This window comes from Mus pahari, chromosome 9 (genome assembly GCF_900095145.1).
Source record: "Mus pahari chromosome 9, PAHARI_EIJ_v1.1, whole genome shotgun sequence".
NCBI classification, from domain to species: Eukaryota; Metazoa; Chordata; class Mammalia; order Rodentia; family Muridae; genus Mus; species Mus pahari.
In genome coordinates, this window is record NC_034598.1 from 73,049,908 (window position 1) to 73,066,135 (window position 16,228).

The window sequence follows — 16,228 nt, forward strand, 5'->3', positions numbered from 1 at the left end:
ATTTTCTAATTCAATTGATTTTGACAGAATTAATAAAATAAAATCTCTTTTAGACTCTAATAAGGTTGTACTTTACGTTGGAAAAAATAGCAGACACAAAACTCCTTTTTTTCTTTTTCATTTTTTTAGTATAATAAATATAGTCTTTACACTACACACACAAACACACATTATACACACATACACACAGACACACACACACATATTTATGTGTGCAGGAAAGTATCACCATATAAATATGTTAACCTGAATTTGATTTTTTCCAAGAACACAAACATATGAAACATTCTCTATTTCTCTTCATTACAAACCACTTCATTTGGTTGCTTATCAAACTGTAAATAGGATGTGACCACTGAGTGAGTACATTCTGAAACACAAATGTATTTAGAAAACACTCTGGTGACTTGAATTTCTTTTATGGAAAGATAAGAGACAACTGACAAATCCCCAATAATGTTTGATTACTATGTGTATGCATATAGCACAAAAGCATCAATTAAAACACTTTACAGTCATCATACAGCATGGGAACGTGCTTCATAGACCAACTTTGTTATCATATTCAAGTGAATCTTACAAACCACCTGAAACCTAAATAAGAGGCATACCAGATGGGACTGGAGTGATGGCTCAGAGGCATACCAGATGGGACTGGAGTGATGGCTCAGAGGCATACTAGATGGGACTGGAGTGATGGCTCAGAGGCATACCAGATGGGACTGGAGTGATGGCTCAGTGGCTAAGAGTGCTTGCTGCTCTTGCAAAGAACACTGTTTTGGTTCCCAGCACCCACATAATGTATCTCATAATATCCTGTCACTTGAGTTTCAGGGTATCTAAAACCCTCTCTGGCTTCTGCAGGCACCACACACAGGTGGTATACACAGACAAGCAGGCACAAACAAATAAACAGTAAATAAATAAATACATACATGAGAGAAGAGAGAAAGAAGAAAAGAAAGAAAAATAATGGAAGGAAGGGAGAAATAAAGAATGAAAGAAAGAAAGAAAATGAGAGAGATGGGAGAAAGGAAGGAAGGAAGGAAGAAAGGAAGGAAGGAAGGAAGGAAGGAAGGAAGGAAGGAAGAACGAAGAAAAGGAGGGCGGCAGGAAGGAAGGAAGGAGGGAAGGAAGGAAGGAAGAAAGGAAGGAAGGAAGGAAGAAAGGAAGGAAGAAAGGAAGAAAGGAAGAAAGGAAGAAAGGAAGGAAGGAAGAAAGGAAGAAGAATTAATTCTGGGAGAATTTTCTCATAAATAGTAAAGAGGATTTTTGTGGTATTCAGAATAACAATAACAACAACAAACAAATTCTTCATTTTGGCTTTGTGAAAAAAATAGCTTATTAATTATAGAAAAAATAAAATAAAATAAAACAAAACATCAACAAAAAAACAAAACCTAGTTTCTTTAGATTTTACTTTTCTCCCACATAAGACAGCCATTTAATCTCCCCCAAATATGATAAATTACAACAATTTTAATCACATGAGTTTTAATACAAAATATATAAAATCAATTTCATTTTTTTCTACATTTACTGAAAATGTTTGTAGGAATGGACTAACAGTAAGCCATCTCTCTTTCTCTATTAATTGCAGGTATCCAATGCAGCCTTCCAATACTGAGCTTAACTATTTGTTTTTCAAAAGGGAAGTTAGAAATAGACTTATTCTCGTGGAAAATTTATCAATATGTGCTCAATTAAAGGTTTTAAAACAATGAGCAATGTTCCTTCTTATATAAATAACCAGATGAATGACGACTTTTAATCTGTTTTTTCCATAGCTCTACTTACGCAAATAGTCTTTTGAAAAGACACCACTTCTATGAGGAGGTATTACTTGTAGAAATTCATCAGTCATTGAAAGCCTAAACTTATAAGAAAAATTATCCCATTTTATGATTGCAACCAATCTGCATATCTCATATAATCTTATTAAGAATCTTTCTGAACCTATATAAATTATCAAACTGTTTCATAAGTGTGCCCAGTTGGCAACTGTTTTTTAATTAATTAATTATTTTAAAGGAATTTTCTCATGCTAAACCTTTTATATCACTGTTTTGGCAATTGGTTGAAATTTGAAACTATGAACATTTAAATGTATGAATGAAATCAATTTTAACTACAGAATGATATTCAACTTCAAAAGTGGGAAGAAAAAAAAAAACAAGAGGTAAAACTACAATCAAAACTGCCGAGATGATTCATTTTTCTTGTGACATGGCACAGCAATTGGTTGCCCTCCAAAAGACTTAAGTAGCAAAAGAAGAAGATAGCAAAAACTGAAACAGGAAGACCTGCTTCAGAATCTCATGATACTGATTGACTCTGCTAGGAAGTCCAAATACTGATGCTTCTAATTATCAGCCATTCTTTCTGTGTTTTGGTAACACATATCCTCATGCAATGTATGTCAAAGGGAATTTTTTGACTCACATCTGACATTTCAAAGTATCCATTTTTGAATTCCCCTAGTCTTAAGTAAGTATCACATTGTCTTATTTGTTTGCTAAAAATAAGTTTTTCCCCCACATCTAGGGCTCCGTGTTGTAAGATGTCATTCTGCCGGTCTTCTGTTCCAGTATTCACTTTAATTTTTTTAATTGTAATCGGATTTTCAAATACAATAACGAACGTATCTCCTATTGAAGGTGGCTTTCCCCAAAAATACTCATCAACACTACTGTAAGCCTTGCTCGCTTCATAGTTTTCAAAGACATTCATGTTGGTGTAGAGACTCGCTGGGGGGTTATCAGGGATGTCAAAGGACTCCTCTTCAAAGTCATCATCCTTCAGTTTATTCTCCGTTCCTTTATAGGACGAATAATACCCCATGTGCTGAAAGAGAGAAGGTTTAAATCGAATCACATTTTTCTGAGCCAGAAGCCCTCGGAAGTGAGTCAATAGCCAATCGCAGGGCATTTCCTGATAGAACATTAATAAGAAATGGGCCAGACGTGGGAGATCGTGAGAATGATAGAGTTTACCAATGTAGCCAAGTTTAGAGAACTCAAGAGTTACCCAGTATGTTCCTTCCAAGGATGCTATGACTTTCTTGATGGCAGTTAAGAAATTTCTGGAACACCGTACATCGTCTTCAAGCATCACATAATAGTCAGAAGTATTGGCACAGAAATTTAGCAGAAAAGCATAATCTACGTTTTGCTTGGAGCGAAATCTGACTCTATCTTCTGGGTCATTGTAATTCCTTTTAAGACCATCCAGAACTGGATAATATTCTTCCGGAGCATGTATAACCATTAATCTTCCTGCAATAATATGATGGGCAAATTTCTGTGTAATATCTTGGACCATGGCATCTCGCCATGATGAATTGAAGTCTGCTAGATGCACTACGACTGAAATTTCCTTTAGTTCTTCGTAGCTGGACTGTTCAAAAATTGACTTGATTGTCTCAAGTAAATAATTTCCTTTTTTTCGTTTCACTGACGAAAGTCCAATTGTGAGATATCCTGAGCAAAATAAATCAGAGGAAGACAAATTAAATGTTAATAGGCTTTAAATGACATGAAAATAGGAAAAAGAAACCCAAGGTTTCTTTTTGTTAAGCCTGCAATTATATTAAGTAAATCTGTTACGTCATTTTTCTTTCTTCTTTTTATTGGTTATTTTATTTATTTACATTTCAAATGTTATCCCCCTTCCCAGTTTCCCCTCCACAAGCCCCTTATACCCTCCTCCATCCTCCTGCCTCTATGAGAGTGCTCCCCACACACCCATCCACAGTGGCCTAGCATTCCCCTATCCTGGGTCATCAAGCCTCCACAGGAACAAGGGGCAACCCTCCCAGTGATGCCAGATAAGGCAATCCTCTGCTACATATCTAGCTGGAGCCATGGTTAACCACTGTGTTCTCTTTGGTTGGTTGTTTAGTCCCTGGAAGCTTTGGGGGTTCTAGTTGGTTAATATTGTTTTTCCTATGAGGTTGCAAACTCCTTCAGCTCCTACAGTCCTTGCCCTAACTTCTCCATTGGGGTCCCCATGCTCAGTCCAACGTTTGGCTGTGTACATCCGCATCTGTATTGGTTAGGCTCTGGCAGAGTCACTCAGGAGACAGCTATACCAGGCTCCTGTCTGCATACACTTCTCAGCATTAGCAACAGTGTCTGGGTTTGCTGTCAACAGATGGGATGGATTCCTAGGTGGGACAGTCTCTGGATGGCCTTTCCTTCAGTTTTTGCTCCACTCTTTGTCCCTGCATTTCCTATTGACAGGAGGAATTCTGGATTAATATTTTTGAGGTGGGCGGGTGGCCCCATTTCTCAACTGTCTATCCACTGGATATGGTCTCTACAGATTCTGTCTCCCCCTTTTTGAGTATTTCGGCTAACGTCCTCCTTGTTGGATCTTGCGAACCTCTTGGGTCCTTGGCATCTGGGACTTTCTAGTGGCTACGCCGAGTTCCCCTCCCCCCGCTGCTACACACCTACTTTCAAGTTCTTAACCTTCTGTACTTCTCCCCTATCTCCACCCATATCTGAACTAGCCCCCCCCCCCGTTTCCCCTAGCCTCCTCTCTTCCTCCCATATCTTTCTTTCCTTCTACTTCCCAGAGATAATTCTTCTCTCCCAACTGAGTAGGACTGGAGCATTCACCCTTTCATGTGATCTTCTTTCTTCTTGTGTTTCATATGGTCTGTGTGTTGTATTCGTGATTATGTAGTGAATGTCTTCAGATTAGAGTTTAAAGCTAATTACATAGGGATAACATTTTATGTGTATTTGATGTTTTATATGGAAAATTATGTATCTATGAGCAATCTTGTACAGATCCTACATGATTAATATTAGTTATGAATTATAAAGTGAAAATATTCTAATATAGTTTGTAACTTGATAATTTTATATATGACCATTTGAAAAAAAAATACGTTTAGATCTAAACAAATGAGGGATGGTACCTCACACCTTTAATGTTACCACTTGGAAATTTGAGCCAGAAGGATTGCCATGAGTTTGAGGACAGTCTGGTTACAAACGATTACTCAAAAAACAAACTAAAACAAAAAGCAAAAATAAATGATCAGTGTAAAAATAACTACAAGTATCCACAAAAGTAGAGGGAATTCATAATTAATCCCACCAAGCTAAATTCAACTCGTGAATAAAAGACTGAAAATTTATTTAAATCATCTATAAAATTTCCAGTGAGTGCACTGGGTTTTTCAGTTTTCATTATCCTATCATAGTCTTTATTAAAAGAATTAACAGGTAGATTTCACAGCCTTATTTTGAAATTTGCTTGATGTATTTTATAGAAAACAAAGTTTCATGGAATGTATTTGAAAAAATAAAATCTTGTCATTTCTCAAATACATGGTTCCAAGCTATGAATTTACAGTTCCAATTTTTTGAAAGATATTTTACAGCCGTATCCTTTTGAGAAAAATTTATTGTATTAAGTAAAAGTGTGAGAGGTCCATACTTTTAAGGAAAGAAATAACCCCAAGTACAAGCTGTCTGCCTCTGAAAAGCACTGCATGTCTTCCTAAGCTCTAATCTCATATCACTAAGATTAAATATAACTTCGGAGTAAGCGTTGTGTAAAATAGAATATACGTTCCTATGTGTGAAGTTACTGAGTTAATATGGGCCTTTCCCTGATGTCATATGTATGTTTAACAAGCCCAGTGAAAGTCCTTCCTTTCTACTGCAGTTCCCATCTGGAATGTGCATTAGTCACTTACTACCAGTCAGCGCCCTGTCAGGAGCTCGTCAATGCAGTGCTAACCACGTGTTTGATGGAAGCTCACTCTTTGTGTTTTTATTCTTGTTCTTTTAAAACCCAGGCCACTCAGAAGCCAACTCAGGAGCACTAAATTTTGAATGGCTGTAATTTTTTTTTTTCCCCAACCAGGACATCTTCATAGTGGCTTGAGTGAACTTTCTCATCTTCCTTAAGTATGGCTCAACTTATTTTTGAAGTTGGAAAATCACTTTTCGGACAAATATGAGTATGAGACAGAACTTAAATGTTAATATCTGGCTACCAGATCCATGAGACAGCCAATTCTTATATTTTTAAAATTATCCCTAGTTATGATAATCTGAGTTAACCATTTTTAAAATAGTACACTACCAAGACTTTCAACATTATTTCAATGTACTTTCAACACACTTTCAGCACTTGTTAGAAATTATAAAACTATGCTATCAAAGATTGTAACTATAACAACACTAGCTAAACTTTTAACATTTAAAGCCAATGCGGGGGGGGGGCGGCAATGTTTGATGCAAATAAAGTAATTTAATAAAAAAATCCAATAGATAATTGTTTATCATATATATGGCTTTATAATAAATTTCTAAATGATTGATATTAAAACTTGGTATTTTAATAGTTACTGGGTTCTAAAGTATTTGCAAAGTTTGAAGAAATGAGTATTTCTTACACTATAGATCACAGTAATATTAAAATATTTTGTGATATACAAATGCTGTCTTAAGTTATCATTATTCAATGCAAATTTTATTAAACTTGTTTCATTATGCAGTTATTAAAAAGCTAAAGAATACTTACGTTTTCTCTGTAAAGGTGTGGCAGCCAGATAGCGATAGGTGACATTTATGGTTCCTGAGAAGTTTGATAAATCCTTGAAAGTGTGAACATATCGTTCAGAATTAAGTTGATGTGTTGATGTTTCCCTTATAAGTTGCTTGTCGCCTTCCTAAATGCACACACACACACAAGCAAAAATCCACCAATATATATGCAAATTTTATAGGTAATAGTTAGTCACAGGTTATGTGACTATCTCCTTACACAATGAAGATGTGGGTGGTACATGTATTAGAAAGTTACATAAATCCCGATTACTAGCCTACAACCACATCATTACGCGTCACCTGATTTCTTACCATCCTCTTTAATCTTACTTCTTCATTTTTTTTTTTTTTTTTTGAGATAGGGTTTCTCTGTGTAGCCCTGGCTGTCCTGGAACTTACTCTGTAGACCAGGCTGGCCTTGAACTCAGAAATCTGCCTGCCTCTCCCTCCTGAGTGCTGGGATTAAAGGCGTGCACCACTATGCCCGGCTTCTTACCTCTTCTAATTGCTATTCTGCAACACATTTGCTTTTCCATAGCATAAACTACTAATGGCATCATTTCAGCAAATATATCATTAATTGAAAATTCCCACATGTGACATGTTCAAATTCTAAAATTTTCAATGTACAGTGGCTTTACTGTTTAACAGTGATCAATGTGGAGCTGATTCTGACCACATTCCCCAAATTGTGAGCCATATTAACATGCTGTCTCTTTTACAAATATGTGCAAATGAAAGAGAAAAACAAGTGTTGATGATAACATTTAACGAATGTGTATGGCAATTTAACTATAAACAAATATTTGGATTCAGATGTATCTGTTACAAAGTTTTATTGATACATTATAGATGACCAGATAAGGCCGTTGTGATGGATGGTCTGACAATGGCCCCCATACACCCGTAGGGAGCGGTGTGATTAGGAGGCAGAGTACGTATGCACTTGTTGGAGAAACTGAAATGCAACAGTAGAGATAAGAATCTTTATGGCTATATAATTAAATTAATAAAATCCAATCTTAAGATTTGTCAAATGTTCAAGTATTCTCATGAATTTTAATTTGGCTCTTCTAACATACTTCTATGTTTTATATCACTTGGATAGCTTGAGCAGACATTTTTAACAAGGTTTATAGGTTATTTATCATGTTCAAAAACCATAGACATCCAAAGTACTGTCAATTCACAATTAAACAAAAATTTCTTATAAATATAGTAGTTTAATGTTCACCAAATTCTGATTATCTTAATTCCCTTATACATAAATAGCTTCATCTATTCCTATAGGTCAACAAATATACAAACAGAATGTATTAAAACAAATATGTTAGGATTTTTACAAAGGATTTGTAGATGAACTATCATATTGACTCATTCAACATTAATGTAGTAGTGTAAAACATAGACATTTTTATAAAATGCACAGTAGTCTTGTGCTGTATATATTTTTGAATTCTGTTATTGTTTGAGGATACATGCTAAAGAAAGCATATGAAATTTGGTATCTTTTATGGATTCTTCCCTGAATATGTAAAAGTCTAGACCTTTTCTGTTATAAAATGGAATACATTCGTATTGGTTGAAGGATGTAGCAGAATATAAAATGAAACAGAACTGATATGAAAATGCTTAATTCAGTTCTCAAGAACAAGCTTCTTTATACTTTCAGCATCAATAAAAATTGAAACTTTCACCTGAGCCTGTCTGGTTGGCTGCTTTCAGAGGCGACTAGCTGAGACTCCCTGCTCCCTGGACACCTTCTTTCTGCAGTAACTAAGCTATAGTGTGTGTCTCAGTAATAAGGCAAAGCTTTATGACAATCATTTTCTGGATGGTAATGCAATTCAATGGACTCACTACAGTCTAAATATATACCCTGGTGGCTACTTTGAAAATGCTCACAGCTGAGAGGCTAAGTTGATTGGGCATGCAACGTCTCTGCCACTTAGTCTGCCTTGTAAAAGTACTTGTCTCTTCCACTGAGTGCAGCTTCCCTTCCAACTGATACTTATCCTTCTAAAACAAAATCAAATTACTAAGCCATTAATATGCCTATAGTTTCAAACCACAAATACATTTTCCTATCAAAAAGAGAATTGAATGTGGTAACTCTAGAGAGTACTAATTCTGGTCATCGGATTTCTCTGAATCACAAGTATTGTTTCAGCTCTAAAAGAGAAGGATATTGCAATTTATGCTTAGGAAACTGTATGCACTATGACATTACAGATGCAAGATAAAATGCAGGAGATAAAAGCTTATGAAAATTAAAAATTAAATATAAAAGGAAATAGGTTAATTAGAAACTATATTATATTCTTTACCAGAGTCAATTTTCAATAAATATTCTCATTTTAAACATATACATTTCAACAAGGTGGATTTGAGTTGAAGTTGCATAAGTTGGGTTCCACAGCTCTGCATTTTGATTGGTTGTAGTTTTCTGTAATGATTTCTATCTGTTGCAAAGAGAAGTTTATTTGATAATGGCTGAGAACCATTCTTATCTCTTGGTATAAAGACAAAAATTTAGAATGTAGTTGGGCATTATGGTGCTTTAGTACAGTGCTGGTTCTTTTCCAATATCCACGAGTTCACTGGCCTTATGCAGTTAGCTAGGTTTTCTGTACCAGGCTTCAGTTTCCTGTGATTGAGTGTGTAGAGGATTGTAATCCAGCAACATGGCCATTCTGGCAAGAGATCTAGTTGGAATGCAGACATACCACACACCTCGAATCCCTCTGGCTGGAATACAGGCATAACCTCAGTACACACCTTTTAGGTTAAAATTAGTTGATGGTGGGAGGCAGAGGCAGGCGGATTTCTGAGTTCGAGGCCAGCCTGGTCTACAGAGTGAGTTCCAGGACAGCCAGGGCTACACAGAGAAACCTTGTCTCGGAAAAAAAAAAAATTAGTTGATGGAAGGAAGCAGCCATGATTGAAAGTGATGTCAAATTTAAAGGTAGACAAAGTGACAAATCAGAGAGATTTTACAGAATGAGTCAGAGATAGACATAAAATGCATCTGATTCTCCCAATTCTCATAAGAATGGCATAGGAAAGGAAGCAGAGCGTGCAGAGTCAGTTGGGAGTCAGTGAAGCTGGGGCATGTAGTGGAGTTGAGGTCCTTCATGATTTCATGCAGTTCAGTGCAGCTCAGCAGAGGCAGATGACGTCAGAGAATAAGAAGGAGTTAGAAAATTAGAACAAATTGCCAGAGTTCCTGTGAGGCCAAGCAAAGCAATCTAGTCAGAAGCTGAGAGACACCAGATTGAATCAGTCAGCTTGGAAAGGGGTTTGAGCCAGATAAGCTGGATTGAACCAGCCAGCCAGATTGCAGAAAGAACCAGAAAGTGTGAGTTTATTCAGCAGTAAGCCTCGAAGAGAACAATTACATCAGGGAAAAAAAGTTACTTGTATACAATGTGTTTTAAATCCAACTATAAACAATTATAGAGTTGCTGGTTGTTTGAAAGGTATGCATGTCACTGTTGTACCTTTCCTGTTACTGTATCATACTTGTCATTGTTGATATTCAAGGGCATTATAAATAGATAGTAATAAAACTCCTGTATCTAACTCTAAGGGATTGTTGTGGAAGAGGAAGTGGAGAGATTGTAAGATCCAAATGAGCATTGAGTTTTCTTAAGATTATATCTTCTAGAAATATCAGAAGCTACATACAGTGTCACCAACATGATTACTAGAATATGATCTGATCAATGACAATAATGAGAGAAATGCTAGTGTGAATGGGAAAGAGCCCATTAGTCTCAACTCTATGCAAAAAGGCTACAGAAAACTAAGTCATGCAGAGAAAAGAAGTTGTTTTCCCCAGTGGATGAACTGTATGTAATTGGTTAGCCACTATCAATTGATGTACATGCATGCGTGTGTGTGTGTGTGTGTGTGTGTGTGTGTGTGTGTGTAAAACAGCAATTAATGCAAAAAGAGGATCTGAATTTGAAACGGAGTGAGTATTTGTATGTGGAAGGGTTTGCAGGGAGGATATTGGAGAAATAATAATGTAATCATATTATATACAATAATGTTAAATCTGTATTTATCTATTCACTTATTTATTTATATCTGTGTGTGCCGACATAAATTTACAAGAATCACATGCGTGGAAATGGCACTGGAATCCAGAAGAAGGCATTTGATCTTCAGAAACAGGAGTTTCAAGTTTGTTAGCAATCATGTAAGTGCTGAAAATTTAATCCCAGATCCTTTGCTCAGTCACTAAGAGCACGTAACCACTGCTTCATGTTTTCAGCTTTCTACATGTATAGTTTTAATGAAGTTTAGCATTATTGATCAAAAGAATTATGGATTGAAATTAACCGTGTAAAACAGTTTACAGGGAAATTGTCTACTAAACGATGAAAAATTAACACCATTAGTTAATTTACAATAAATATGTATTTATCATTCCCTGTAATTTACCTTTTACATTTTAACATAAATATTTTAAAGTAACCATACTTTAACAGTAACTAACAACTTTCCTCTGTGTCTAGACTGGTTTACAAATTTAGTTAGTAATAATCTACGTTGTTAGAAAAATTTATTCAAAAACATTCTTTAGTTGAAAAGTTTATAATTAAATCATACTTTTAAAATTATGTTGTTAGGGGACTGAGAGGTTAAAAATGCTGACTGTTCTTCAAAGTTCCTGAGTTCAATTCCTAGTAACCACATATTTGTTCATAACCAACTAAAATGAGATCTTGTGCTCTCTTCTGGTGTGCTACATACATGAAAGCATATACTGTATACATAATAAATATATTTTCTAAGAAGTATGTAGTTAGGACAAATGTTTATAGGATTTCACAAACTATCTCAAACCAGGGCACCAATTTCATATTGCTCATACTCATTTTATTTTGAATATAAAGAGCTCTTATGGTGACAATATATCTGGTACATATGATAGGTTGCTTGATTCACTGAAGCTGAATGGTTAACATTTCATGAGATACCTTCTCTCAAGTAACAAACAACACATGGATTATAATAACATGGAACCAATGACATTTGCTTAACTTACAAGGCTTAATTTAATTTTTGCCATCAGTAGAGTAAAAGAAACTTATCACAGGACTGAATCATCAGTTTAAGAATAAAATAACCAATAAAAAAGAACAATAATAAAAATAAATAAGGAAAGAAAGAAAGAAAGAAAGAAAGGAAGAAAGAAAGAAAGAAAGAAAGAAAGAAAGAAAGAAAGAAAGAAAGAGAAAGAAAAGAACTTGGCTTTTATTATATTTTTTTTATCTACAGCTGCAAATATCTACATAGTATGGATAGTCTTTCATTATCTGAATACTCATAAATCTAAATTAAAACTATTCATACATCCATACTAATAGTCATTATGTTATGATTTGCAGTATTGCTAAATCATATCTAGGAAAAGCTTGTCAATTTTTGGTACATCAACTGTTGTGATCTGACTTTAGATGATAGAATTACAGGTCTTGACTTTAGGTGATAGAATTGCAGGTCTTTAAAACCAGTACTTACTTGAAGATAGAAATCCTGTACAAATTAAAGAACTAGGATTCTAGAAAATGTTCATTAAAGAACAGAGCTGAAGGAAGCAAGATATGTCTACAAAATATCTCTTAAGAGAATCTGTGATAGTTAAAGTCCTATAGCTGATTCATGAGATATAATGGCAAATAGTAGAAAGCTTATAAGCATATATAACCAATAGCATTTTATTGGGAAACATTCCTTGTGGTTATTGTCAAAATCCGTTTTGCTAACAACATTAATACTCTCAGATTGCTGCTTCTTGACAGAGTTCTTTGTGAACTCAAAGGTCTCAATATTTTAAATATATTAATAATAGTAAAAACATGAGAATTAGGATGTGTCTTTGCCCAGTTCAAATAAAAATAGCAAAAATGTGAACATTGCATTTTAATCATCACACATGAAATAATGAAACTATAATAGATCATAGTACTATACTTCCTCTTAATTGGACATAAAATTTTACTTTTTGTAGTTATTAACTATTTTATGGCATCTAATATAATCATCTCCTAATTTATCATGTGTTTTGAATGTTTACATAATTCTGTCTATTTACCTTTTGGTGTCTTTCAATGAATATCAGTATATAATATGTTGGGATTTATAGATATTCAAAATACAAAGGCTTAGAATACTTGAAATAAAATACATAGAATACAACATAGTTCATTTTATTATATTAGGGTTGTCAATAATATTTTGAAAAAAATTTTGAGAAAGACCTTTAGGTTGGGTATATAGTGAGGGAGAAAGGTTTTTGAAGGACTTGGGGAGGTGAATAATATGATCAAAATATATTTATATATTTTTAAATTGTATCAAAATATAAGAAAAGAAGAGTTAAATACTAATATAAATTTATGGTAAAATGAGTAATGCTTCTAAAAATTTCAACAATAATGTATGAAATATAGAAACTAGGAATAATGCTAGTTAGCAAAAATTATTTACTCTATATGTTTCATATTAAAGACCAATAGTCTTAATAATTTCATATATATAAAGTCTGTATGTACAGCTAGTATTTTATTATACATATTATATAACATATAATATTGAAATATATATATATATATAATATTTATTATGTACATATATGAACATATTAACTACCATATAGTATAAAGAAAGGAAGAAAGAGTAGTACAGCATACTGTGGATGATATATGTCTAAATGTAGACAGGAAATATGCAAACATAATTCTGTTCAAAAGATACTCCCTGCTATCTTAAGGTTGGGGTACAATTGGACTGAAGACATATTTTTGTATTAAAAATAATGTCTCCAAAACTTACCAGAACATAGCTATCTTCAATATACAAGTTCATGAATAGTAGAAAAACAACAAGAACTCCCAAGAATGACACTGTAGACCGTTTTCGCAAGCATCTCATTTTATCCAATATTTGAAAAATATATTTCATTTGATAAAATTTAAGCATCCTCTCCTGTGAAAAAAGGAAACAAAATTACTAACATTTAATTTGGCATATATTTCATATAATTGCATTATTCAAATAGTTGAGCTAAAATTTTGTTTCAAAATTCATATATAATGTTGGTATTTATCAAGATATCATATACAGTTATCTCTTGGAAATTAACTATAAAGACACGTGTATTAATAATATAATAAAAGAGCAAATATAATTTTTGAATAAGTCAGTCTCTTTTGAGCAGTAAACTATAACCTACAGTTTAATATTTTTTCTTTTTCCAATAAACCATAATTTCAGAACTTGGAATTAGACGAACTTATTAAAATAAAACACTGAATATGATGTAGGAAATAGAATTTGTATTTTTAGGATATATTTTTCTGGTTTTTCTGTCTTCTAATTTGTTATTACTAGGCGTTTCCAGTTTTTCCATGTGATAAACCAAAGTTCACCTTTAATTCCTTATATAAGCAGATAGAAGTTGAAGAGGACGGCTATGAGTCTGACTGCTCTGAACTTGTTGCATTGCACTGTATAAACAGAAAACACAAAGGGTCTAAGGAAAAGTCATAAAATCAAGGAAATGCCAAGGACTGGTGAGTTAGAATGGAAGTCCAATCCTGAAACAATGTTGAAATGAATCATTGTTTGGAAATGAATGTGAACCTGTGAACCGGGAACTTGGCATGGAAGTTTGTAGGAATAGTCCAATGAGAGTGAAAACACTGAAACTCTAATTTGGACAAGTCTTTTTGCTCCAGGGGTAGTCTCCCCATACCCACCAGCAGCTGCTTTTCCATCCTCTTGTTAAAACAGGGAAATTTAGCTTTAAAAAACATAGGAAAAGACAAGAACCTAGGAATTAAACCACCAGACAAAGAGTACACATGGAGGGACACATAGCTCTAGCTACATATGTAGCAGAGGATGGCCTTATCTGGCATCAGTGAGAGGGTAGCCCCTTGGTCCTATGAAGGCTCCATGAAGCAGAACAGGGGAATGTTAAGTTGGAGAGGCAGGAATGGGTGGGGCAGATCCCTCATTGAAGCAGAGCGGAGGTGGTATAGGGGAAGGGATTTGCAGAGGAAAAACCAGGAAGGAAGGTAATGAATAAAATAACAAATAATGTATATTATTTCAAGGCAGTTACTGAATGGAATAGTATGTGAGTTCCCCACCTGTCCCTACCAACCATCATTCCTAAACCTCTAACTACACTTGAAACCCTGGAAACCATTTATGGTAATGTACAAAGTGTATGCCAGGAGGAAGAACACTATATTCCTAAAGAAATAATTCATTTTCCACCCAGGCAGAAATCTAGTAAATAAAACCTGGGTGAGAATAAATTTAAAGGATGAAGGAAAATAGTGGAGGAACATTAAGTTGGATCAAACCAAATGTTTTATTATAGCCTGCTTTGACTCAAATATTATACGTAATATTGCAGGTCCAGGCATTAGAAAGAGGGTTAAGTTTTGAAAATTGATTACTGGGATGAAAGATAGATTAGAAAGTAGATGCCATGAATGAGTTGAAAATATTTTATCTTTCTCTGTAAGCATAAAAGAAAGGAACACAGCCTTAGCAAGACTAGATTGTTAATATGGATCTATCATGCAAAAATATACTCCGGGAGAGTGTAGAAGGAGAGTCTTTCATTGATACACTGAAAAACCTAACAGTGGGTGGCTGGGTGATTGGAGAAAAGCATTATCCATATTTTTCTTTAATTGGCTTTAAGAAAGAGTGGAGATTTAATCATTTTTTTAAAAAGGCAGTCTTAGAAGCTAGCAAAGGTTTGAGATATAGTGTTAATATTTGAGAATACACACACACATATACACATGCATGTGCGTGTGTATATGTGTGTGTGTGTGTGTGTGTGTGTGTGTGTGTGTGTGTGTGTGACTTCTTTATAGCTTTCTAATGGACACTCAGCAGCCATTTACTGTCAGTAGTACCACATTGTCCACATCAAACATCTTACAATATTTTCAGCAACAAAATGATAATGTATTTCCTGAGAAGGTAATCACCTCTCACACTTTCAGGATAGTATATGGTGGTATTAGATTTACTGGCCATAAGATCCTATAACTTATACCAGGCCATCAAGGATGGTTTATCTAGGGAAACATAAATTATTATTACTGCTACATTCTGGAAATGACTTAAATGGTTACTTTATTGTGATTAATAGTTGGGTTTTTGTTAAGTTAACTAAGGGTTAAATTTTGAAAATTGGTTACTGGGATGAAAGATAGATCAAAAAGTAGATGCCACGAATGAGTTGAAAATATTTTCCCTCTCTCTGTAAGCATAAAAGAATGTCGTTTCTTCCCACATAGGAAGTGTTATATAAAACAAACAAACAAACAAACCCAGAAACTAGAAGGAATCCCTTCACCATCCTCTGATGCTTTATTTCTGTGTCTCTCTAGAGAGATAGGATCTCTACATGGCTTTTCTTTCTCTTTCCTCTGTTTGTAAATTCCCTTCATACCATGTCAGCTTAAGAAATTAACACTTGGGAGTTCTTTCCTTGACATAGCTTAGACATTCTTGGTAGAAAGCTAATGTAATCACCATGTTTTTATGCCTGTATTAAAGCTAATTCCCCAGTTCTGCTTGTTACTAATGCCTGATGCCATTACTTCATACAT

The 16,228-nt window shown here is 34.4% G+C and overlaps 1 protein-coding gene across 2 annotated transcripts in view; it reads right to left on the minus strand.

Annotated features, from left to right (window-relative positions):
- Positions 1 to 1,477: 1,477 nt before the first annotated feature.
- The window catches only part of Mgat4c (MGAT4 family member C), a 660,796-nt gene continuing 646,045 nt past the window's right edge, over positions 1,478 to 16,228 (minus strand). For both annotated transcript variants that reach the window (XM_021205410.2, XM_029542037.1), the window contains 3 exons: positions 13,419 to 13,571; positions 6,547 to 6,694; positions 1,478 to 3,479 (listed from right to left, as the gene is read on the minus strand). In XM_021205410.2, the coding sequence (XP_021061069.1) occupies positions 2,338 to 3,479; positions 6,547 to 6,694; positions 13,419 to 13,565 (1,437 nt within the window). In that variant the 5' untranslated portion in view covers positions 13,566 to 13,571 and the 3' untranslated portion in view covers positions 1,478 to 2,337. The remainder of the gene's footprint in view (positions 3,480 to 6,546; positions 6,695 to 13,418; positions 13,572 to 16,228) is intronic.